Source organism: Lepus europaeus, chromosome 11 (assembly GCF_033115175.1).
Source record: "Lepus europaeus isolate LE1 chromosome 11, mLepTim1.pri, whole genome shotgun sequence".
NCBI lineage: Eukaryota > Metazoa > Chordata > Mammalia > Lagomorpha > Leporidae > Lepus > Lepus europaeus.
Genome location: NC_084837.1, coordinates 16,757,921 through 16,783,584, shown reverse-complemented (window position 1 = coordinate 16,783,584; position 25,664 = coordinate 16,757,921). Strand labels below are relative to the sequence as shown.

At 40.0% G+C, this 25,664-nt stretch overlaps 1 protein-coding gene across 1 annotated transcript in view; it reads left to right on the top strand.

The window, feature by feature from the left end:
* OCA2 (OCA2 melanosomal transmembrane protein) overlaps positions 1 to 25,664 on the top strand; it is a 343,821-nt gene that overhangs the window by 138,920 nt on the left and 179,237 nt on the right. The window contains exon 18 of the mRNA XM_062204569.1: positions 16,106 to 16,233. Coding sequence (XP_062060553.1) covers positions 16,106 to 16,233 — 128 coding nt within the window. The remainder of the gene's footprint in view (positions 1 to 16,105; positions 16,234 to 25,664) is intronic.

Here is a 25,664-nt window from a genome sequence, read left to right as displayed (position 1 = left end):
TTCTATGAATTTTAACACAAGGTAGGTGTATGTAACCTCCACTACAATCAGAATGCAGAATACAGAGTTAGATCACCAAAAATCCCTTCCTTGTGCTCTCCTTTTGTGATCACTCCCTCTGCTTCCAGTCCTGGCAAGAACAGATTATTCTCCATCACCATAATTTTGTCTTTTCGAGAACATCATATCTATGATTGTAGCAACTTTTTGAGATTGGTTTCTCTAACAGCATAATGGCTTCCAGATTCACCCAGGTTGCTGTGTGTACCAACAGTTTGTTCCTTCTTTTGCTAAGTACCGTTCCATGTCATGGATGTGTTTGTTTGGTTTGACCCATTTTGTTTGGGCTGCTTCCAGTTTTTGGTGATTGTGAGTAGAGGGACTGCTGGCTTATATAGTGGGTTTATTTTTAACTTTAAAATAAACTGTCACACCATTTTCCAGAGGGACTTTGTCACTTCACATTGCCACAGCAGTGCACAGAAGGCCCAACTACACCACACTGTTGTCAGCACTTGGCCCAGTCAGACTCACTCTCCTGCACCCCACAGAGCCTGTATATACCTTCAGTATAGAACTTATATGCAGCCCCCACCACGGCTCACTAGGCTAATCCTCCGCCTGCGGCGCCAGTACCCCGGGTTCTAGTTCCAGTTGGGGCGCTGGATTCTGTCCCAGTTGCCCCTCTTCCAGTCCAGCTCTCTGCTGTGGCCCAAGTCCTTGGGCCCTGCACCCGAGTGGGAGACAAGGAGGAAGCACCTGGCTCCTGGCTTCGGTTCGAAGCAGCGCACTGGCCATAGTGGCCATTTGGGGGTGAACCAATGGAAGGAAGACCTTTCTCTCTGTCTTTCTCTCTCTCTCTCTCTCACTGTCTAACTCTGCCTGTCAAAAAAAAAAAAAAGAACTTAGATGTTATTTTCATCATTTCTCCTCAGCCCCCTGACCTCTTCATGCCCAAGTAGACTCAAGGGTGTTATGTGTATTTTCTGTATTTTTATCTTCTCAGTGCCTTGTGTTAACACCTGACATATTGCACATACAAGGTATAGGTTTATAGAATGCGTGAACACATTTCTCATTGACTCCTGTAGAATCCAGTTTAATTTTTGTGAGGATTTCATATGTGGTTGACTCAGGTTGGTTCTTCAGAAAGGAAACCCCAAGGCAAAAGCTGATGTGTGAGATATTCAATGGGGAGTACTCTCCTAGGGAAGAGAGGTAAGAAATTAGAAGGCAGAATAGCAAAGGCAGTGAGCCAAAATAAGGCTTCATCCATGTGCTGAACACTATTAGGGACTACTGGCTACTCCATTCCATTGGATTGTCAAGAACTGCTATCGGGTTTAGTGGGAGAAAGAGGCAATGTGGGCTGGCGCTGCGGCTCAATAGGCTAATCCTCCACCTTGCGGCGCCGGCACACCGGGTTCTAGTCCTGGTCGGGGTGCCGGATTCTGTCCCAGTTGCCCCTCTTCCAGGCCAGCTCTCTGCTGTGGCAAGGGAGTGCAGTGGAGGACGTCCCAAGTGCTTGGGCCCTGCATCCCATGGGAGACCAGGAGAAGCACCTGGCTCCTGGCTTCGGATCAGCATGGTGCGCCGGCCGCGGCGGCCATTGGAGGGTGAACCAACGGCAAAAGGAAGACCTTTTTCTCTGTCTCTCTCTCTCTCACTATCCACTCTGCCTGTCAAAAAAAAAAAAAAAAAAAGAGGCAATGTATACCCATTGGCTTTATTACACAGGAGACTGGAACTCTATCCAGGTACTTGGGCCAATTTCTACTGCTTTCCCAGGCACATTAGCAGGGAGCTGGATTGGAAATTGGGCAGCTGGGACTCTAACTGGCACCCATATGGGATGCCAGCATTGCAGGTGACAACTCTACCTATTATGTCACAGTGCTGATCCCCCCCATTTTTATTTAAAAAAATGATTCAACAGTCAGAATTTCATAGATATACACCCACAGACACTCATACACACACAGAGAGGGGTCTTCTATCTTCTGGTTCCTTCCCAAATGGCCTCAATGGCTGAGAGTTATGCCAAGCTGAAGGCAGGAGCCTGAAACTTCATCTGGGTGGTAGGTGGTAGGTGGTAGGGGCCCAAGTATTTGGGCCATCTTGAGCTGTTTTCCCAAGCACATTAGCAGGGAGTTAGGTCAGAAATGGAGCAGCCAGGATTTGACCCGGTGCTCATATGGGATGCTGGTGTTGCAGGCAGTGGTTTAAACCACTGCTGGCCACTGATCCCTTTTTTATATTAAATAGGTATTTTTGTATGCATTTTGATTCCCTATGGTTGTAGTTTTTGAGTTATTTTCTTAGTGCTTGTCCTGAGAATTGCAATGAACATTTCATTTTTGTAACAACCTAGTTCAGATTAATACCAACTTAGTTTGAAGCATATAAAAGAACTTCTTGTTACTTAGCTCTGTTCTCTCCTTGCTTTTTTTGCCATTATTGTCACAATTTAATTTTTATACCAGTTATTTCTACCAATACAGTTTTGTAATTATTACTTTATGCTGTCATTTTAAATCAAATGAATATTACAAACAAAATTACAGTTATATTCTTTTATTGTAGAAATGCTTTTATCAGTGCACTGTATTTCTTCATGTAAATTTGAGTTACTCTCCAAAGTCTGTTCATTTCAGCTTCAAAGACTTCTTAAGGTATTTCTTTTATGAAAGGAATGTTAGCAGTGAATTTTCTTAGTTTTTGTCTTGGAAATATCATTTTTTCTCTGTTCTTGAGGATAGTTTTATTGGATATAGAATTCTTGGTTGATGGTCTTATTTTGTTCCACTTGGTGTGTGTCATCCCACTTGCAGCTATGGTTTTGATTAGAAGCCGTGTATTAATTTTAGTGAGGATCTGTAATACATCATGGATTGCTTCTTTTTTTCCCCAAAGATTTATTTATTTATTTTAAAGAGTTACACAGAGAGGAGAGGCATACAGATTGAGAGAGAGAGAGAGAGAGAGAGAGAGAGAGAGAGGTCTTCCATCTTATGGTTCACTCCTCAAATGGTGGCAACAGCTGGAGCTGTGCTGATCCGAAGCCAGGAGCCAGGAACTTCGTCCTGGTTTCCCACGTGGGCACAGGGGCTCAAGGACTTGGGCCATCTTTTACTGCTTTCCTGGGCCATAGCAGAGAGCTGGACAGGAAGTGGAGCACCCGGGTCTCGAACTGGCGCCCATATGGGATGTCCGCGCTTCAGGCCAGGGCATTAACCCACTGCGCCACAGTGCCAGCCCCATGGATTGCTTCTTTTACTGCTTCAGGATTCTCTCTTTGTCTTTTGGCAGCTTAATTACGATGTGCCTGGGTGTTGATCTCTTTGAGTTTATTCTGTTTAGGATACATTGAGCTTCTTGAATTTTGTTATTTATGTTTTCATCACATTTTAAATGTTTTTGGTTATTATTTTTTTAAATATTCTTTCTTCCCTTCTTGCTCTTTCCTTATCATTTAGGACTTCTCATATGTCTATGTTAATATACTTTATGATTCCCTACATATCTCAGAGGACATTTTTCTTTATTCTTTTTCCTTTCTTTTTTTTTTTTCCTCAGGCTAGAACTTGTTGTTCTTAATAATATCATCTGCATTTTTTTGTACTGTGGCAAGATTTTGGTTAATGTGTAGAGTTCCAAAAAAGTTGATCTTGACAGCTTTTGCTAGTGTTCTCATTGCTTTTATGGAGGAGTAGATTTTTTGAGTCCATACTTTGCTGTTCATGCTGACATCATTCCATGGATGAGTTTTCTAGTGACTGTAATTGGAGAAATTTGTTGTTTATCAACAAAACTGCTTTCTTTCCTGAGATGTGATTTTTGTCCATTTATCATTGATGACAACATCCTGGCAACATCTGTCCTTGGAGGCTCTTGTGAAGACTGGTCTTCCAGATAACTTAGTAGGAAAATGGCCAAGAGAGGAAGAAAATTTCAAGAAAGGATTGCATGGTTTTATAGTCCAAACCTTCCCTTTCAGTTAAGATGAGAAGCTGGCTTCTGTGGGAGAGTGCTGGGGACTAGAGAGGCAGAGCACTTATCAGGGCTCAGTACACAGCGGTTTCTGTGGCTTCTCAGTGGATGCAGGTGAGACCCCCTCACACACACTCACATACACGCACACACACATACACACACACATCTTCCTCCTTCTTCAAAATCATCTTGTGCCTTTTTTAACAGTTGGATCTCCAAGTGTCTGCTGTAAAGATTTTTTGTTTACTGAATAGCATACAGATCTGTTTTCTTGTCTCTTGGCAATTTTAACTGTGATTTACAATAGCAATCACCTTATTTTGTGATAAAAGTAATTTTCCACTGACTACAGAACATCTATCTGTACCATTTTGATTGAGCCATACTTCTTGAATGTCTTGAAGACATTGAGATATGAAGGTGAGGAAACCCATTCTTCTGTAGTTGTTTAAAACCACAACTTTGACAGGAACCTAGTGAGGCGAGGTAGTTGATGTTTTTGCTCTTATTTTCCAGTCATGAATATTTTTATTAGTTCCAGCATATTTTGAGTAATGCATCTGATATCCTCTATTGAACACACAGGTCCATGAATTTGGGATAGAACAAACAATTTAATAACTGTTCCTCCCTTCATTTTTCATTGCAAATGGCTTGAATCACATTGGTTTTCACATTTTCCCATAGTGGTGAGGCTGCAAAGGTTTTTAAGTGGGTAAAGGATTTTGAGAGAGGACTTTATCAGCTTTTAAAACATGGATTTTTTGGAAATGTTAGTGGTTTATTTAAACAAAACTATTTGTGGGTTATTTATGGGAAAGTAACGTGTTAGGCATACATTTCATTGAAATGAATTTTAAAATTTTCAGATCAAATGGTTACTACTTAGAATTTTCTCATTGGTCATTAATCTTGGTATTCTAAATTGTCTCAAGATAATAATTTTTAATACATAAATTATGTTTTCCTCTGGCATTAGTAATAATGGAAGTCTTCATATTTGTTTACTATTGGAAACCAAATCTGAAGAACCCATTGCTACAGGGTTGTCAGAAGTATTAGTACCAAAACATTATTTCTTCAGAACTCTGATCTTTAACTTTGGATTCATAATATGAGAAAGTGCATTAGAATTTTCATCTGCTTTTCTGAAGCCATGCTGTGGTGGTTATGTTTTAATTCCTATACATCAATAACATGGACAAGGTTTACATGCATCTTGTGAGATTCATGGTCTGGCCATTCATTTTTGAAGTTTTTAGTCATAAGAGAACTGGTTTCTAAATGCTAATTTGTAAAATTAAGTGTTCCATTGTAAGTGAGTGATGTAGGTAATTGGATCAAAAATCAACAACTGAAAACATAACTGACCTGTTTTTCCTTTCAACACTTGTGAACACATCGTATTGTTACTCAGTCCTGTGAATTTGATATTTCTTAGGTCAGATACACCATGGTAGGACAGGTTATGCTGAGTAAAACATTTCCTGGCACCTTTCAGAAAGTTAACATAACAAAGGATTTGTTTGTTTGTTTATTTATTTATTTATGCTAACACTCCATGTCTAGTGCTGCTTAATGGGCACCCCTTTAGGTAGAAGAATCAGAATTTTGTATTTCCACCATAGCAATACAATTTTCAGGGTCACCGAGGCTGAGAAGAGATAATGGATAGAGCTGACAGCTGCCCTTAAATGCCAGGCTAGGAAGATGTGTCTCATTTGCTTGCAACTCAGTGGTCAGGTTGGCCTTGTGAATTTACCTAACTCTGTGGGTCTGGGAAACCTTCCTAGGTGTCCAGTAGGGGAGAAGAGTGAAAGATGTGAAAAATCTGCTAGTGAACCACTACACAGAACATATCCTGAACATTCTAAAATATTTTAAGGGCTTCATAGCATATTATATGTAGACTGCTACATAGTGGCCAAGTGTAGGGTGACTACAGTCTGACTGGATGTAGGTGACTGGAAGGCATCCATAAAATAAAAATGCATTTTGATGTCAAGGAACCTGAAGAGTGAGAGGGGGCAGTGCCAATGGCAAGGCTGTGCTATCTAGGGGAAGCTGGGTGATTTTCACAGAGTGAGGCTGGTTTGTTGCTTAACTCTCCATTCACATAGGGAGTGGTTTACTGTGGTTATTCCATGTGAGACCCATGTGGCTCCAGGCAATAGTTTCTTCTCTACTGGAGCAAAGCACACACACACACACACACCACACACACACACACACACACCCTGCCACCACTACCAATAGCAACAATAACAACAAAAGATCAATAATCCTATATTGGGGATTAAATGTTGTCTTCTCTAAGGAAACTCAAGTTGTATGCATTCTGAGAATGTGCATCCCTTGTTTAATGCATGCACAGGAGTTACTTGTTCACTCACCTCTTAATTTGAGTGTGTGTTTATCCTGTTTATCATAGTGAGAGTCACTGGAGATAAGATAGGTTTGCTACAGAGGAAAATAATCATTTTCTAGTTTTACTGAAGAGAAGCTGGGACTCAACCTGGTTTAGCAAGAAATGGGCCTGAAGTCTAAACTCTGCCACTTCTGTGCAGGAGTTTAGAGATGCTGCTGTCTTACATGAGAAGGCTAATGACTACTTTCTCCAACCTTCATGAGAACTTAAGTGGCGTTATCTGTGTAGGCAGGTGCGTACCCCCTTCCCCTCCATTATTGTTCCATATATTCCTCAAGATTAGTTTACCTACTTCCTCTCACATTCAGTGACCTCTTCTGTAAAATAGGAATCCTTCTGAGTATCGTCATCACATGTTATATCACTAAAAACATTGCCATGCCTCTCTAACTTCTTACACAGGACATAAAAAGTACTTACAGTAGAAGACTAGGTTGATGACATCAACTACTTCCAAATTGGAACTTCTGTTTCTCAATACATTATTAAATGAATGAAAATAGAATCATAGAGTGAAAAAAGATATGTAAAACATATCTATTGTTACATTTGAAAATTGTATAAAAATATAAAAGAATACCTACATATCAATTAGGGAAAGAATACTCAATGGAAAAAGTGGATAGGAATTCTGAATAGGTACTTCACAAAACAAGATATTGAATTTATGAAAATATTAATAAGCATATGAAAAGTAGCCCAACCTCTTAAGTTGTCAGTAAAATATGAATTTAAATCACAGTGGAATGCTATTAGGTACCTACCTAAATGACTGAGATTAAAGACTGGCAATCCCACATACTGAGATTATGAAGCACAACAGGAAGTGTCATACATTGTTGTTGCAATTGTAAATTTGGATAGTGACTTTTGAAAATGACTTGGCAGCATCTACCAAAGCATAAGACAATGCATATCTCCTACCACCAAATTTTCTTCTTAGTTATGTCCTAACAGAAATATATGTATATCTATCTCTCTCTCTCTCTATATATATATATAGGTGTATATATATATGTATATATATATATATGCCAAAGACATGTCTGAAAATGCTCATAGCTACACAATTTACAATAGCCCCAAACTGTAAACAACTCAAATATCCATCAACACTAAAACAGACAATTTGTGGGCTAATCATACAGTGATGCAGATATAAAATGAATATATTACTGCAACTGTTACCACATGACCAAATCTCACAAATGTTGAAATAAAGAACAGGAAAGAGTTCATTCTATATGGTACTTTAAAGCATTTATTTTATTTGAAAGGCAGAGAGAGATAGAGAATAAGAGAGTGAGAGTGAACTTCCATCTTGACTTAAACAGACATTTCTCAAAAGAGGAAATTCAAATGATCAACAGACACATGAATAAAATGCTCAGGACCACTAGCCATCAAGAAATGCAAATCAAAACCACAATGACATTTCACCTCACCCCAATTAGATAGCTTTCATACAGAAATCAACAAACAACAAATGCTGGTGAGAATGTGAGGAAAAAGCTACCTTAGTCCACTGTTGGTGGGAATGCAAACTAGTAAAACCACTATGAAAGGCAGTTTGGAGAAACCTCAGAAATCTGAATCTAGTCCTATTATATGACCCAGCCATCCCACTTCTCAGAATTTACCCAAAGGAAATCAAATCAGCAAATAAAAAGATTCATCTGCACCTCCACGTTTATTGTAGCTCAATTCACAATAGCTAAGACATGGAATCAAGCTAAATGCCCATCAACAGAAGACTGGATAAAGAATCTATGTGATATGTACACTATGGGATACTACACAGCGGTTAAAAAAATATAGTCATTAGCAACTAAATGGATGAATCTGAAAAAATCATACTTAGTGAAATAAGCCAATCCCAAAGGGACAAATCCCATGTTCTCCCTGATCTGTGATAAGTAACAGAGCACTTAAAAGGAAACCTGTAGAAGTGAAACACACTATAAGAAACAATTACTTGAACAACTCTGTCTTAACTGTCGAGGAACAGTTTATTATTTCATTTTATTTTTTATTTATTCTTTTTTTTCTTCTTAATACCATTGGCTGAACTCTTTGCTTAAGATTGAATTAATAATAAGTGTATTAAGTCAATAGAAAATAGATCCCAGTTAAAAAGAGTAGGAATGAGAGGTAGAGAGCTGTACAGTTTGGCACACATTCCCATGGACTTACCGCTAAGGAAGAAGCTAAAAACTTGCCATGGGACTCCAAATCCCATTAAACTTGGTACTAATCCCATCTCACATGATAAAGTGATCATGTTACGTGTGAAATTGATCATATAGATAAGATTAAGTGTCAAAGGGATCACATAAGTAAGACCAAGAGTCTGGTAATAACAATAGATAGAACTAAAAAGGAAAGTTCCAACATGGGAAGTGGCCACACAGCAGACTCATAGAATGGCAATCACTTTAAGTAACACTCTGACCTCAGAATCAGCCATTGCAGCTTCCTGGTCTGGCTGAAAAGCCGATGAGAGCATTTCAAGCATGGAAATCCAAGACACTATTGCAAAAAATGTTCTACATGAAGGATCTCTGTCAGTTGAGTCCCCACTGGAAAAAAGGGGCCTTCAAAGAAGGATGTACTTTTCTTTAAAGGGAGTAGAGAACTTCCACTTTGCATATGGTCCAGTCTAAATATCAATGGAGTTTGTGAACTCAAAAGGCTTCCATAGCCTTTGCAGCTCTTATCAAGAGCCTTGTGTGGTCACTGACATCAAAAATAAGATTGTTAGTTGTTAAATCAACAACAGGAGTCACTATGCACTTACTCCCCATGTAGGACCTGTGTCTTTAATGAGTTGTACTATGAGAAATAACTGTAAAAGTTGCTCTCAATCTGTGCTTTATACCTGGTATGTGTGTGTGTGTGTATGTGTGCGTGCCCAAATAATTGAAATCTTTACTTAGTATAGAGTTGATTCTCTGTATATAAAGTTAATTAAAATGAATCTTAATGAAGAATTGAATGGGTGAGGGAATAGGAGGTGGGATGGAGTGGGGTTGGGATGGTGGGAATAGGGGGAGAACCACTATATTCCTAGTAGCTGTATATATAAAATTTGTATCCATTCAATAAAAGCCTTCTAAAAATTATGAATAACTAATTCACAAAAACATGTATATGAGTGAAATGGTCATTTTACTATTCAATCATTTTTATAGCTGTTCTCTATATTCCCACTAAACTGGGGTCTTTTTGCTTTTTACTTGTTAAAATTCTTATTTAAATTTAACTGAAAAATGATCTCTGTTAAATATAAGAATGGGAATAAGAGAGGGAGGAGATATACAATTTGGGACATGCTCAATCGGACTTGCCCCAAATTGTAGAGTTAGAAACGTGCCAGGGGATTCCAATTCAATCCCATCAAGGTGGCATGTACCAATGCCATCTCACTAGTCCAAGTGATCAATTTCAGTTCACAATTGATCATAATTATAGGACTAAGAGTCAAAGAGATCACATAAACAAGACTAGTGGCTGCTAATACTATCTGATAGAATTAAGAGGGAGAGAACGATCCAACATGGGAAGCGGGGTACACAGTACACTCATAGAATGGCAGATGTCCTAAACAGTACTCTGGCCTCAGAATTAGCCCTTAAGGCATTCGGATCTGGCTGAAGAGCCCATGAGAGTATTTTAGGCATGGAAAGCCAAGACACTCTGGCAAAAAAACAAACAAAAACAAACAAACAAACAAAACAAAACAAAACTAAACTAAATGAAAGATCTTTGTGAGTGAGATCCCGGTGGAAAGAACAGGCCATCAAAGAAGGAGGTACCTTTCTCTGAAGGGAGGAAAGAACTTCCACTTTGACTGTGACCCTGTTTAAATAAGACGGGAGCGAGCTGGTGAACTCAAAAAGCTTCCATAGCCTTGGCAACTCATGACAAGAGCCTCGGGTGATTACTAACGCCATAAACAAGAATGTCAGTTTTTTAAGTCAACAACAGGAATCACTGTGCACTTACTCCTCATATAGGATATCTGTCCTTAATGTGTTGTACAATGTGAATTAATGCTATAACTAGTACTCAAACAGCATTTTACACTTTGAGTTTCTATGTGGGTGCAAACTGTTGAAATATTTACTTAATTTATACTAAATTGATCTTCTGTATATAAATATAATTGAAACTGAATCTTGATGAAGAATGGAATGGGAGAGGGAGTGGGAGATGGGAGGGTTGTGGGTGGGAGGGAAGTTATGGGGGGGGGAAGCCATTGTAATCCATAAACTGTACTTTGGAAATTTATATTTATTAAATAAAAGTTAAAAAAATTCTTATTGGTGAAGTATGAAGTGTTTTTACTACAATGTAAATTTTAAATATGTTATCTCAATAACTAAAAAATGACAGAGAGGTAGAAGAAAGGAGGGTATAAGGGAGGGAGGAAGGGGATATCATTATGTTCTTAGACTTGTATCTATAAATCATATTAAATTTGTTAAAAATAATTATAATTAAAATATAAAAAGGCTTCATAGTTTCTGGTAAACAAAATAAAGTGATATTTCTCTCTATATTAAGTAAAGCACATTTTTGGAGAGACTTCAGATAAATAAAGCAGATTTATTTCAGAAGTAGTTGAAACATTCCATCTAAAAACTAAACACATGGTAGGAATCCAACTTGGTTTCATGGACAAAAATCCTTCAGGCTGGGGATTGAATCTGGTTTTGCTCTCTGTTAGCCCTACAGCCTAAGGAAAACCAGTTCATCTTTTGGAAACTCAGTTTCCGCATGGGCTGAGTTGCTGAGAGGGGATTGGTGAGTTCCTGTACCACGGAGGCTTCTCAGTGATTGATAGAAGCCCTTGCCCTATGTTCATCTGAATTGTGTTGTCCAAAGCTTTAAGAATGGAGGGTGGGGTCAGAGGCTCATTTAGCTCTTTGTTCTGCATTGATGCTTGGGATCCAGTTATCACAGGTTCTGCTTTATGGAATGGGCAGCTCTTTGTGAGAGATTAATATCCTCTCAAGGCAGGGTGGGGAATGGTTTGATAGATGCTCCACAGGATAAAGACAGCTCAGGTAAGTGATGATTTCTCAATGGCACATTGTTAGAATTTGTAGGAGAATGGCAAGCTGGGGTTTGTGATGTTCCCATTAGTGGTTTGTTCCTTCTGGCACACTATGAAAGAACCCACTACTTCATCCTTTATCACTGTCAGGGAGGAGCTGGGAGCCAGCCCTGAGTGATAGCAGAATGGAACTTTGCTGATAGTGACCTGGGGGGCTGCATTACGAAGTGTCACTTCCACTCCTCTGTGAAGGGCTTGCCAGGCGTTTTCCAGCAGGTATTCTTGTGCACCAGCAGTGTGATTAGTGCTGCCAGCTCTGCAAGCAAGGTAATTAAAATTGAGGGAGAAATCGCACTTTTTCAGAAACAAGGTGGATCTTCATTCAGCTGTAGGTTACCACCGGGGACTGTTCTGACAAGTCAAAGCCTGTGAATACAGAAGCTGTTCTGATGTTGAACTGATGATTGCTGTGGCAGGGCTTTGGCTACACAAAAATTGAAGCCTCCAGAAACAACAGAGTAGGACTATAAAGAGAGTTCTTGAGAATGTCTAGCTTCCTGTCATGTCTGACATTCCTTTGAGGATCATGCAAAATATCTTGTGTTTTTACTGACTCCCAGAGAGACGCTCTTATTGTCATATTTTAGAGCAAACAATGAGATGCCATTTCTGACTGCAGAAAAGCACTAACCAGGAAAGGTACATTTGGTGCAATTTTTTCTTAGCAAGAATTTAGAAAAAAAATGAGATTGTGTATCTTTAGGGGTATAACCAAGGGATCAGCTGAGTGGATGTGATGGATCAGGTAAGCAAGTACCTGTCTTCTGTGCTGTGGCAGGTGCTTTGGAGCAGTCAAAGAAGAGTAACAAAGTCAGATCAGGCAGACAGAGCAACATGCTTGGCAAAGTCAGGCCGCTCTAGTTCCTTTGCTTAGAAAACCTCAGTGACTTTCCCTGTCTGTCTACGGAATGAGGCCCCAGCATCTTTCTTTGCATGCTATAAAGGCTTTATGCTAGATGACAACACACTTCCCAGATATGACACCTTCCTTCTTTTTTATTGTGATAAGTTTATATATCATATAAAATTGTCATTTTAACAACTTTTGAGTGTACAAGTCAGTGGGTTCCATTATATTCACAACCTTGTATAACTTTCACCTCTATCTCTAAAGTTTTTCATTACCTTAGGCAGAAACCCTTTACTCATTGAACAATAACTCCCCATTCCTGCCCTCCTTCCCAGGACCTGATAACATTTAATCTACCTTCTGATTCTATGAATTTCCTAATTAGATATCTACATATTGTTTACCCATTCATTTGTTGATGGACACATGGACTGTATACATCTTTTGGCTGTTGCAAATAATGTAGTTATAAACAATGGTTTGCAAGTAACTCTTCAAGTCCTTGGTGGGTCATAGATAAATTTTATGTTTAGCTTTTTGAGGAACTTCCAAACCATTTTCCACAGTAATTGTACCATTTTACATTCCTACCAGAATGTATGAGGGCTCCAATTTATACACATCCTCATCAACATTTATTCTTACTTTTTATGTTAGGGTAGTCCTCCCTTATCCATGGGGATACATTATAAGACCCATAGTGATTGCCTGAAATTGCGAATATATTGACTCATATAGAGTAGTCAACTCTTATCCATGGTTTTGTTTTCTGTGGTTTCATTCACCTGCAGTTAATTGTGGTTTGAAAATATCAATGAAGAGCTCAAAAAATAAGCAAGCATGTTTTAATTTGTGTGACATTCCAAGTAGAGTGATAAAAACTGTGGCATCCTGCGCCATCATGCCTGGGATGTGAATGACCCGTTGTTCAGTGTTATTTACACTGTATAGGCTACCCACCCATTAGTCACAGAGTAACTGCCTCAGTTGTCAGACTACTGTGTCAGTATCACAGTGCTTGTGTTCAGGTAACCCTTACATAGCAGTCTAATACTGCATCACAATGCCCACATCGTTCACCTCCCTTCCTTTCATCACAGAAACATAATATCATCTCATATCATCACAAGAATACATACAATGTAATAAGATATTTTGATTGGGAGGAGAGTGAACAAATAAATTATTATAGTACATTTTTATAATGTTTCTATTGTTTTTATAGGAAAAAACTATAAGCTGATATTTTACGTAAAGGGCCTTTTAGAAAACAAGAATTAATCCTTTTATAAAGTCCAGTTAGTGTTCAATTTCCCTTTAATGGATAATGCTTTTATAGATGTTTCTAAGAAAACTTTCCTTAAACTAAAGTCAGAGGTTTTTTCCCCCATGTTTTGTTCTAGAAATTTAGTTATAAGTTTTTCCTTTACGCAATGGTCCATTTATGTTAATGATCAACAAACAGATCATAGAAAAGTCTCTTTTACATACCTGTGGCCAGTTGTTTCAGCACCATTTGTAGAAAAGACTACTCTCTTTTTCACTAAACTGCCATTGAACTTTCGCTGAATCAACTGACCCTGAATGTGTGGGTCTATTTCTCATCTCTACTTTGATGACTACGATGATCTCAATGCGATACCACACTGTTTTGCTGACTGTAAGTTTGTAAAAGTCTTAAAGTGAGATAATGTATTTTTTGACTTTATTCTTCTCAACGTTGTATTGGCTATGTTAGGTCCTTTGCATTCTTATATGAATTTTTTGAGAATAAATTTGTTAATTTACATGCAAAATATTTCTGAGATTTCTACAAAGCATTCTTATAAAAAATGAAGAAGGCATAAATGCATGAAGTTACAGACCATGTTCACAGGTCAGAAGATCCTGTAGCGTTAATACTTATACGTATAGATATACACTCTTTGCCCCACTCCTAACGATATCCACATTCTGATTCCTGGTGTCGACACCTGTGTTTGTTATGTAGCAAAGTGACCTTGCATAGAGAGTTAAGTTTATAAAGCTTAAGAGGGAGATTTTCCTGGATTATTCAGGTAGGTCTAATGTAATCAAATGGGCCCTTAAAGATGGAAAGGAAAAAAAGAAGATTCTGTTGGATGTGTCTAAGAAGAGGCAGCAGAGAGAGGAAGTGTGAGAGGGACTCAAGTCACCATTGCCTGCTTTGAAGATGGAGGAAGTGGTCATGAGCCACGGGATGTGGGTACCTCTAGAAGCTGAGAGCATCTCTCGACTGGTTGCCAGCAAGGATGCAGGAACTTCAGTATGACAGCTGATAGCAATTGAACTACTGCAGAATCCGGAATGAACAAGGAAACAGATTCTCTGCTAAAGCCCCCAGGATGGGCAGTAGCCCCGTCAACACCTCGGAATCTGCTTTATGAAACTCTAATCAGATACCTAATGTGGGCCGACCCTACTTGTGACTTATGAAAGCTATGGTATAATAACTAGGTGTTATTTAAGTCACTATGTTTGTGATACTCTTTCATGGAAACTAGTATGCTTTTTAATCTATAGAATATAATGTCATCAAAGATCAGATTCTTGATATTAGCAATTTCATCTTCTCACTTTTTGTCCTTCACATTGGCTAAAAGTACATCAATCTTACTGATATTCTCAAAGAACTAAGCTTTAGTATAATTTCTTTACTTAATTATTTTTCTATTTTCCATTTTATTGATTCCTGCTCTAATATTTATTGTTTCTATTTTTCTTACTTTGGGTTTTATTTGCTCTACTTAATAAGAAGAAAACTGAGCAGACTAGTTCAACAAAAAACTTCATGAAACAAGATATATGGATGATAAATGTGTACATTAAAAGATACTCAGTAACATGAGTCATTAGGGAAATGCACTTTGAAACCGCAGTAGGAAATTACATCTTCACAGCCATTGGTATGTCTAAAATCAAAAGGCTGACCAAGTCTTTGTGAAAACATGAGAGAATTGAATTATCACACACTGCTGATATGATTTTACAATGGTACAGCCATTTTAAAAAACAGCTCTGCAGTTCCTGAAAATAAATATTCTGTACAAAATTTCATAATACCTATCATATAATCCTACCAACCCATTCCTAGGAATTTACCCAAGGGAACTGAAAGCAAAAATTATATGTGATATAGTGTATTCATGTGCACTAGCTAACCTCTAGTCCAAATGTCCACAAGCAGGTGAATGGTATGCACATCATGGCATATCTGTGCAGTGGTATACTGCTCAGCAATGAAAAAAAAGAATTATTGATCCACATACTGACATTGAAGAATTTAAAATAATTATGCTTAATATTGATTTTGTTTGGATAATTTGTAAATTGAAAAGGAATAAGGAAAAACATACTGTGTTATTTATAGAAAATATAATTCCTCCCTAGTGAGAAAAGAGATGAATTGCTTACTGGGAATGTGGTGAGGGTTACAAGGGAAATTAGAGCAGGGTACAAGGACATGGGCATGAATGAACCCTTGGGGTGATGGATAAGTTCATGGTCTTGATTATAGGGTTGGTTTCATGAGTGTATACATAATTCAAAACAGAAATTGTGCATTTTAAGCATAGATACTTTGCACTGGATCAGTTAACCCAAATAAAGGAAAAAGGCAATCAGAAGATATAAAGATTAGTTGATGGATGAGTTAAAATTCGAAGTATATTTAAATATTCATTTACTTATTTTTCAGGATGGATTGCTATTCTGGGTGCCCTCTGGTTGTTAATTTTAGCTGATATCCATGATTTTGAGATAATCCTACACAGAGTGGAATGGGCAACCCTTCTATTCTTTGCATCACTCTTTGTTTTGATGGAGGTAAGACTTTAGAACTATTTCAATATGATCTTTTATCTAATTTTTATATCTCATATTTTAAGACTTCCCACATGCTCAGTAAGTGGAAAGCGATGAGGTTGTAATAAACCTGTTTTAAGTTAAATTGTTTTTATCTCAGCCACTTAAATATCTGTCATGAAATTGTTGTTTATTTGGTTGTCATTTTTCCTTGAATTATTCTTATGGTTTGTAAACTTGTCTTGATTTTGTTTACTATAATATAGAATTTTCTCTAAGTTTGGAATTTGGAGCAAAATGACTTGTAACAGCAAATTTTCAGGGCAATAATACCTTGATGATCTTTTTTCTCCCTCAAAGAAACCCAGCTAAGCACTGCTTTTTGCAGATATTAAATTTATGATGTATTATGCTTTCATTTTCATTGTTAAAAATTTTCTAATTTTGTATGAAATGTCTTTGACTCAGTCATTATTTAAAAAGACGTTTTTAGGGTTTCAAATATTAAATGATTGTCCATATTTCTTTCTGATTTTGATTTTTAAATTTAATTTAGTTGTCATAGCACATAGTTTGCATGATTTCAGTGCTTTTAATTTTGTTGAGGCTTGTTTTCCGGTCTAGGATTTCGGAATGCCATATCATTAGAATTATACAGCATGCACACTTTTTAGATTGGCTTCTTCCACTTACTGATCTGCTCTTCAGTTTCCTTCTTGTCTTTTCATGGTGTGACAGCTCATTTATTTTTAACACTCAATAACATCGCATTGTCTGGATGCTCCACAGTTTATTTATCCGTTCACCCACTGAAGGACATCTTGATTGCTTCCAAGTTTTGACAGTCATAAATAAAACTGTTATAAACATCCATGTGCAAGTTTTTGTGTGGACAGAAGGTTTCAACTACTTTGGGTAAATATGAAGGAATTTGATTGATGCATCATATGGTAAAGGGTATGTTTAGTTTTATAGGAAGCCACCAAACTTTCTTCCAAAGTGTCTATACCATTTTTCATTCCCATTAGCAGAGAATAAGAATTCTTTTTTTTTTCATTTTTTTAAACTTTATTTGATGAACATAGATTTCCAAAGTACAGCTTATGGATTACAATAGCTCCCCCGCCCCCATAACTTCTCTCCCACCTATAACACTCCTCTCTCCCAATCCCTCTCCCCTTCCATTCACATCAAGATTAATTTTCAATTATCTTTATTCACAGAAGATTAATTTAGCATATATTAAGTAAAGATTTCAACAGTTTGCACCCAAAGAATAAGAATTCTTATTGTTCCACATTCCTGTCAACACTTAATGTAGTGGGGCCAACGCCTTGGCGCAGTAGGTTAATCCTCTGCCTGCAGTGCTGGCATCCCATATGGCACGGGTTCTAGTCCCGGTTGCCCCTCTTCCAGTCCAGCTCTCTGCTGTGGCCTGAGATAGCAGTAGAGGATGGCCCAAGTGCTTGGGCCCCTGCACCCACATGGGAGACCAGGAAGAAACTCCTGGCTCCTGGCTTCAGGTTGGCACAGCTCTGGCCGTTGCGGCCATTTGGAGAGTGAACCAACAGAAGGAAGATCTTTCTCTCTGTCTCTCTCACCATCTATAACTCTACCTGTCAAATAAATAAAATCTTTAAAAAATGATAAAACATTTAATGTAGGTAGTGTTATGGAATTTGGCCATCCTAGTAGGTGTGAAGTGATGTCTCATTGTTTTTTTTTTTTTTTTTTTAAGATTCATTTCTTTATTTGGAAGGTAGAGTTACAGAGATGCAGAGACAGAAAGAGAGAGAGAGAGAGAGGTCTTCCATCTGCTGGTTCACTTCCCAAATGGCTGCAATAGCCGGAGCTGGGCCAATCCCAAGCCAGGAGCTAGGAACTTCTTCTGGGTCTCCCATGTGGGTGCAAGGGCCCAAAGACTTGAGCCATCTTCCACTGATTTCCCAGGCCATAGCTGAGAGCTGGATTGGAAGTGGAGCAGCTGGGACTTGAACCGGCATCCACATGGGATGCCAGCACTGCAGGCAGAGGCTTTACCTGTTGTGCCACAGCGCTGGTCCCTCATTGTTGTTTTAATTTGCAGTTCTCTGATGACACATGTCATAGAGTGTCTTCATATGCAAATTTGCCATCTATATATCTTTAGTAAAGTGTCTGTTATGATCTTTGGGCCATTTTTAAATCAAATGCTTGCTTTCTTGTTGAGCCTTAGACTTTGTATATTTTGCATAGGATATGGAACAAAGAGTGCTTCTCCCCTTGAGCAAAAATCTCCAATGCGCTGCTGTAGAGCAGGTGCAGGGCCACAGTGATTTGCCTTTCAGTGTGACACCTCTGCTCTACATACAGTGTACTGTATGGGGGCTGTAGTCTTAGTCTTCTTGACCTGCTTCTCTTGGCATGGAATCGCTGCTCTACAAGATAGCCAGGGTGAGAGCAGTGAGGGTACAAGTATTCTTGACTTAATGTACCCTAGGTTAGACTTCAGTCCTGTCGATGGCAGCTGGGTGGAGGAAGAGATCCTTGTATTATCTGGTCAAACTCTCCTGAAATTAGGGTGTGCAGCATGGGGGTAGAGATAAGACAAATGTTGGGCCGGCGCCGTGGCTTAACAGGCTAATTCTCCGCCTCGCGGCGCCGGCACACAGGGTTCTAGTCCCTGTTGGGGCGCCAGATTCTGTCCCGGTTGCTCCTCTCCCAGGCCAGCACTCTGCTATGGCCTGGGAAGGCAGTGGAGGATGGCCCAAGTCCTTGGGCCCTGCATCCGCATGGGAGACCGGGGGAAGCACCTGGCTCCTGGCTTCGGATTGGCGAGATGCGCTGGCCGCAGCGGCCATTGGAGGGTGAACCAACGGCAAAAAGGAAGACCTTCCTCTCTGTCTCTCTCTCTCACTATCCACTCTGCCTGTCAAAAAAAAAAAAAAAAAAAAAAAAAAAAAAAAGACAAATGTTGGTGGACTGTACGTCCCAAGGAAGTGTTGTAATCTCTGCCTGTGAGCTGAGGAAGGGGAAGGCCTGTCATCTTGGAAATACTATTGTAGTCCGTCATGCTGAGCCTGTGATCAGGGAAGATGGAATGGGTTGTAGTGCTGGTGGTACTGATACTCACTTTTCTTACCAAGATTTCATAGATTTTCTTAAATAAATGTCAGTTTACTTGCTGTATGCCCTTAAGATACTTTCCAGAGACTTGTATTTTTTTATAGGGATGTTTTGCCAGTTATTTTTGTTTTGCTATGGAGTAGGCCTCCAGAGTTCCTGTGGAAAACAAGCTTCCTACATTCCTTTTTATTTGTTTCTTTACGTTTTTCCCTTCTGAGGTTAATGATTGGTTATTTCCGCAGCTAGCAATAATTCTACAGCAAAATGAATTACCTCAGCAGCTGGGTATTCTTGGAGGGGTATTTAAAAGTTTATTTATCTCACTCTGAAGAAGTGGTCCATAGCAAAGTAAAACCAATTAACACAGCCTTTAAATCTGAGCTTCACAAATGCCATGCTATCCCTAACATTTCCTCCTAGCGTGCAGGTGTGGATACACATCAGCTGGGGAACTTTCCCTAATGTTCATTTTACTGCTGTATTTCCTTTTTGTGATAATCACAACACCTTGAGGACTCCCAAGGAGGTGGAGCCCTCAGCACACATTCCAGGAGCTGATGGGCTCTGCTGGGACCACGCTTCTATTTTCTCCGTGAGAGAGTAATAGCAGTTCTCTGAGAGGAGCTGCATGGGATTTATCTTCTTAGATATTTAATTTATTTGTCGATAATTTGGACTGGTTAATACCTTATTTTTTCCTGTATATCTTCATTATAACCCATTTCACTTACTCTAATTACCTTTTAATGTTTTTCCTCTTATATTTGTACTAATCTAGGCAATTCAGGGAGCCAACCTGGAATATTGATTTAGTTACCTTGATACTGAGTAAGGCAGTTATGTCTCAGTTTCTTCTTATGACGTTCGTTGTTATACTGAAATATCCTAGTACTAACAATCAGGTAATTTCTGCATGTAAGCCCTAAATTGGGACAGTTTGTCTGACTGCTTCCTTTATGCCTTGTATCCAACAGTGCAGATACATGGAGCATTGATATACTCAATAAATCAGTATATTTTTGCAAATCTTAATCATGTTGATTTTTAAAAATTTTCTGGAAACTATAGGGATGTAATAGGTTTCTTCTTAGAAAAAGCAAGTAGAGATTTCATTTATGCTTGAAACTAATGTCAATAAAGCCAGGTAGCAAGGTTTCTGCTTTCTAATAATGAAGTAAAATTGTGAGGTAGATGTGGGTTTGGGTTTTAATTGAAAGAAACAACTTTGGTGCAGAAGCCTACAGGAAGGGCTGTAGGGATGCCTCTTCCTTGCCTTCCTTCCCATGCTCATTTTTTGACTTGAGTCCTTGGCAGAATATACTCCCCATCGTTATCTACATCTTCTTGATATCATATCATTAGGCTAGCAAATCACCAGAATGCTGGGCTTATTATTGTGTTTTAAAGTTTGTTTAAAGTATTGTACAAATGTTTGTGGTTTTCTAGGAAATTCAGTGATTCTTCAATTTTTGTGATTTAAAGTGCGGGGAGTTGCAGATAACCAAATCTCCAGAAAGTGCAGCCTTGAGAAAGCCAGTTCAGATGCTTGGCTTTCCCAGAACTATGCTGGGTGGCCTAACCCTCATCTGCCAGCACCTTGACATGAGAGGGCAAGATACTCTGACCATCCTTTTTAAAAAGGAAAAGCACTATTGTGAGTTATTTTAAGACACTTGCAACCCTGCTATTTTATCCCCGATGTCAGCCATCGTTACATAACAGGTCGTCGACTTACTTCTCTCTTTGTGACTGGTCTAAACAGTGCCATCCTCAACCAGACCTGTTCCAGTTGAGCCCCACCTCTGGCTTAATGGGGAAGTGGAGGATTCCTTCTCCCAGGCTATAAATAGCACAGAACCTGGGGTGCAGTGCAGTGGGCACACTCCCGGGGAGATCTGTGCATCAACCTTTTCTTTTTATCCCTATCATTTGTCCACTTCTGTTTTCTGGTTTTGAATTTCTGACTTGGAGGTGGTTTTGTTTATTCGGATGTGTGCTTGAGCATATCTAATTCATTTTAGAAGTCTGGGAGTGCACTTTTTTCTGCTTCATGGTTGTTTTCGGAGGGAGGATTTCCTCGGTTGATATGCATGGAACTGCACTCCCTGATGCACTAGCTCTGTGCCTCTCACTTCTCTTTGCTCTTGTTCCTTTAAGGCGCTTGGGGATTTTACAGGCTTGCTATTTAATGGCGCCCTCTTCTGTCAGCACGGTGTTGTTGTCGTCCTTTTAGCTTTTGCCACTGCTTTTCCCCTTAATTGTGCAGTCCCTGAAAGAAGGGATCCCCTTCCTCTTTGCTCCACCCCACCCCCCTACTTCCCCGGGAGAGTCTTTCAGTGCTCCTGCCTCATTATCTGGTGGAGTCCCTTTTCGGTCATATCTGGTGGCTGTTGCTGATCATCTTGCCTTGGGTTTGTTTGCCTTTATTTTCTCTGAAGCTTCATTTCTGGAGGCATGGCACAGTAGCTTGAGCAATGGCAGGCTGGGATTTGATGGCATTTTCTCTTTTCAACTGTATGCTCTCTTTCTTCAATTTATGGAGCAGGCTGTGTCTGAGTCCAATTCTGGTAGAAGGCAGTGTGTGGTGAGTGAATGCAAAGGAGGGCAAGATGGGCTGAAGTCTCTCCCATAACAAGCTCACTCCCTTGATAAGGACAGCAATTCACTTATGAGGCTGGAGCCCACGTAACCTCAACAACTCCCGTGAGGTCCCATCATCTAACACTGCTGCCTTAGGGATTGAGTTGTCAACACATGAGTGTTGGGAGGTACATTCAAACCACAGCAGCCTGGTTTTCTGTAGGTTTTACTATTTCCTTCTTGTTTTTCTTACATTTTGGGAGAGAAGGAGTTATGCCACTGTTGTTGTCAGCTACCTGTGTCAGTTTCTAAAAGGGAACTACCGTAACTCAGTCAACAAACACTGTGTTGTAGTGGCCACAAGCCAGGCCCAAGAAATTTAATACAGAGTCCTCCTCCAGCAGGTTAGTGTAGGTGAGAAGAGGGTGTGATAGGGGCTCAGAGGATACGGGGTCAGCAATGCAAGTTCCTAGCCTTGTCCTGTTACTTTGCAGCTTAGTGTTCTCTGGTTTGTTCTGGATGATACCCAGGGGTGGGGGAGATGGACCATTGGCAGTAGAAGACATGATATGAAATCCACATTTCCTGAATGATGATGCTCAGTGCTTCATGAGTTGGCCCTCGTCCCAGCCCTTCTCCTGCCTACACTCTGGGTTGGCCACTGGTGGATTGAGCTTCACCTCCTTCATCTGTGAGAACTGAGGTTTGCAGCAGCCTCAGCACCTCCCATGTTGGTTCACTCATTCCCCCAGTGACCCCTGCAGTAGAGTTCCCTGAAATTGCCCTGTTTGGGGGTTGGGTTGTATCATGAACTCTATATTGTGCAGTTCCCCCATCTTTCAGAGAATATCTGAAACATCTCTTCAGGTTCCTGAGCTTTTATGTCCCAGGCATGGTCTGTACCCATGGCTCCAACCATCAGTCCTGCTCTTGTCTTTGGCATCCTGGGTGTCTCCCCTGAAAGACCACTGGAGAGCAGGGTCTCTGCCTTCTCCATGTGAATCTGCAGCATTGGTTCCTGTGTTTGGACATCTTAGAGGTTTGATCCAAGAGAATATTGAAGAGGTGAATGCAGGAACTGATGCAATATTCCATGAGCCACCATCACTTGGTGGTGTTGCAGCAGAATGGTGGCTCCACAAATGCCCAGAATCTAAGGAAACTGAGAACATGAACTCTAACTTGGATTCACACTGAAGCTGAATAAAGAGAAAGATGAGAGTTTAAACATATCAAATGTATCATGTTAAATTTGAAGTTTTCTTGCCAAATAGCCAGCAAGCTGCATTTATCTTTTAAAAAATCTCTTTGTGAAAGGTTGTGACCAACATCTTGCATATAGAAGATTTTCCATGCTACAAGTTATCTAATGGGAAAAAAGGAAGTGATTTATAAATACTATCACATGATATGTTCATCCAAAAGTCCTTCTAGAATGTGAAGATACATTCTTCTCTGTTAGAAATACTCTACAAACCTTAAAAATTAATTCTTTATTGTTAGAGAATGGGCCAGAGTAATATAAGTGCAAATAGTTTATTTCAGAGTTTTAAGATTAGGACTTGAAGTTTCCATACTTCTGAACAGAGGAGCTAAGGATGACTCTCCACCCTGTGAGCATATGTTGATGTAGGTCTAACTATAGGAAGTGAGGAATGAGGTAGTGCCACCAAGCTGTTGGTGAAAACCTCAAATATTTTAGGGGTTTTCTTCTCGGTAATAGAAGATGTTTCTTAATGAATAGGTGAGGATTGGAAATTATGAAAATCCTCATTTCTGTCTCTCAGTCAACACTTTCTGAGCCAGGCTCCTTTGGGACTAGAATATAAGTGTTATGGAGGAATCCCTGAACCTGGAGTCTTTTACTCAAGGAGTAGATGAAGGTGACTGACAGCTGCAGGAGAGGAAGGATGACCTGGTACCACAAAGGCACCTCTGTCTCCTGTGTGGGATTGTATGGTATATGATGACAGCAATGTGGTCCCCTTTGCCAGTTTTGGGGATTAACAATAGTGGTAACACAAAGAGGCAGCTTTACTCCAAGCCCTGCCTTGCTTCTACCCTCTTCATGCTCCCAGCAACTGAACAAAAAGAGGGAGACTGAGGGAGCACTGGTGACATTAGAGATAATTAGGGAGAGACATTAGAGCTCTCTCTAGTTATCTCTGAAGAGCATGGAGCGATCCTTTCCCAATACTTATTCCTTGCTAAGAAGGCACTGAGGGGGACTGGCATCATGGTGCTGAAGATTAGCTATTGCTTTCCATATGAGTGCTAGTTCTAGTCCCAGCTGCTTCACTAATGTGCCTCCACTAGTGCTCTCTGCTAATGTGCCTGAGAAAGCAGTGGAAGATGGCCCAAGTACCTGGATAGAGTTCTAGATTCCTGGATGTAGCTTGGTCCAGCCCAGTCCAGCCCTGATCACTGTAGCCACTCGGGAAATGAACCAGCAAATGGAAGATCTCCCCTCCCCTCCCCTCCCCTCTCCTCTCCTCCCCCCCTTTCTCTCTCTGCCACTTTTCCTTTCAAATAAAGAAATATTAAAAAAACAAGTCACTGAAGCCACCTCTATCCAATGTCCCCCACTGCTGGGGGTCCTCCTCAGTACTCCCCAAAAGGTTCAAGGCCCGTGTAGATGATATCAGTTCTGCAGGCCACCATAGTAAGTGTGTGGCCCAGCCAGTTGCCCTTGCCTGCTCTGTCACCAAGGCTGGACACTAAATATTTACTCAACACAAGGGAGAGAGGATAAGCAGACCCTACATAGGAGTCTGCACAAGAGTGAGCCATCTAGTTCCCTCTGTACATCTCTTCCAGTTATGGGCCTCCAGGCACAAGTAGGTGAATGGCAACCTGCTGCTGGTGGCTGTCCCACATACCAAGGGCTTTCTCAGGTTCATGGCAGCCATCTCACCTGTGCTGGCTCTGAGCACTCAGAGCATTGGTCCCTGGGGGTGGTGTCATACCATCTTCAGACAGAGATCCTCATCGAGGCTATGATCTTTGCAATAGGTGGAAGAAGAGCAAGCTGTAAGCCTTTGCAAATGGCAACAGCTGTAACATCTGCCTTCAAGAAGAAACAAAAAGAATATCGAGATAAAATAGGAAGGTTATGGGAAGTACTGATAATTAAACCACTCTTGAAAAGAAGCCATAATGTCTCAGGATTAGGAAAACATTACAAATGTTGAGTAGACTGAAGTGATGATAAGGGGAAGAAACCTTGGGATTCCAATGGGTAGATGTTAATTCTGGGTACAACTGGGTCAAGGGTGCAAAGGATGTTATCAGGATGGTGGCACCCCTACTTCAAATCCTGGGCTCTTAGATTTATTCCAAGACATGGTGTCCCAAAGATAATGTGGAGAAATCCAGCCCATGATGTTGTGTCTGATAAAAGAACCTTTCTGAGCACCACAGCCACCTCCATGGCCACCCCAGTAGATGCCAATCTATCTACAGGGAGGGAGGCAATCTGGGATACACATCCACTGACATGACAGAAGGTGGCCTCACGGCCTATAAATAGTGAGGATTGTCAACTTCCAAAGGGAGAACCCTGAATTTTTTAAGAAAGTAAATATGTGTACATCATCTTGACTTGTTGGAAAGCAGTAAAGCTAGAAATATTCCAACTGTGTTCCTTGGTGTCCATTCAGGGGGTCCTGGTACAATGCACTGCCTCATTGAGTCTCCACCCATAGGATACTGGCTTCCCACAGATGGGACACCCTTCCAAGTCTTTAGATGAGTCCTAAATCACCAAA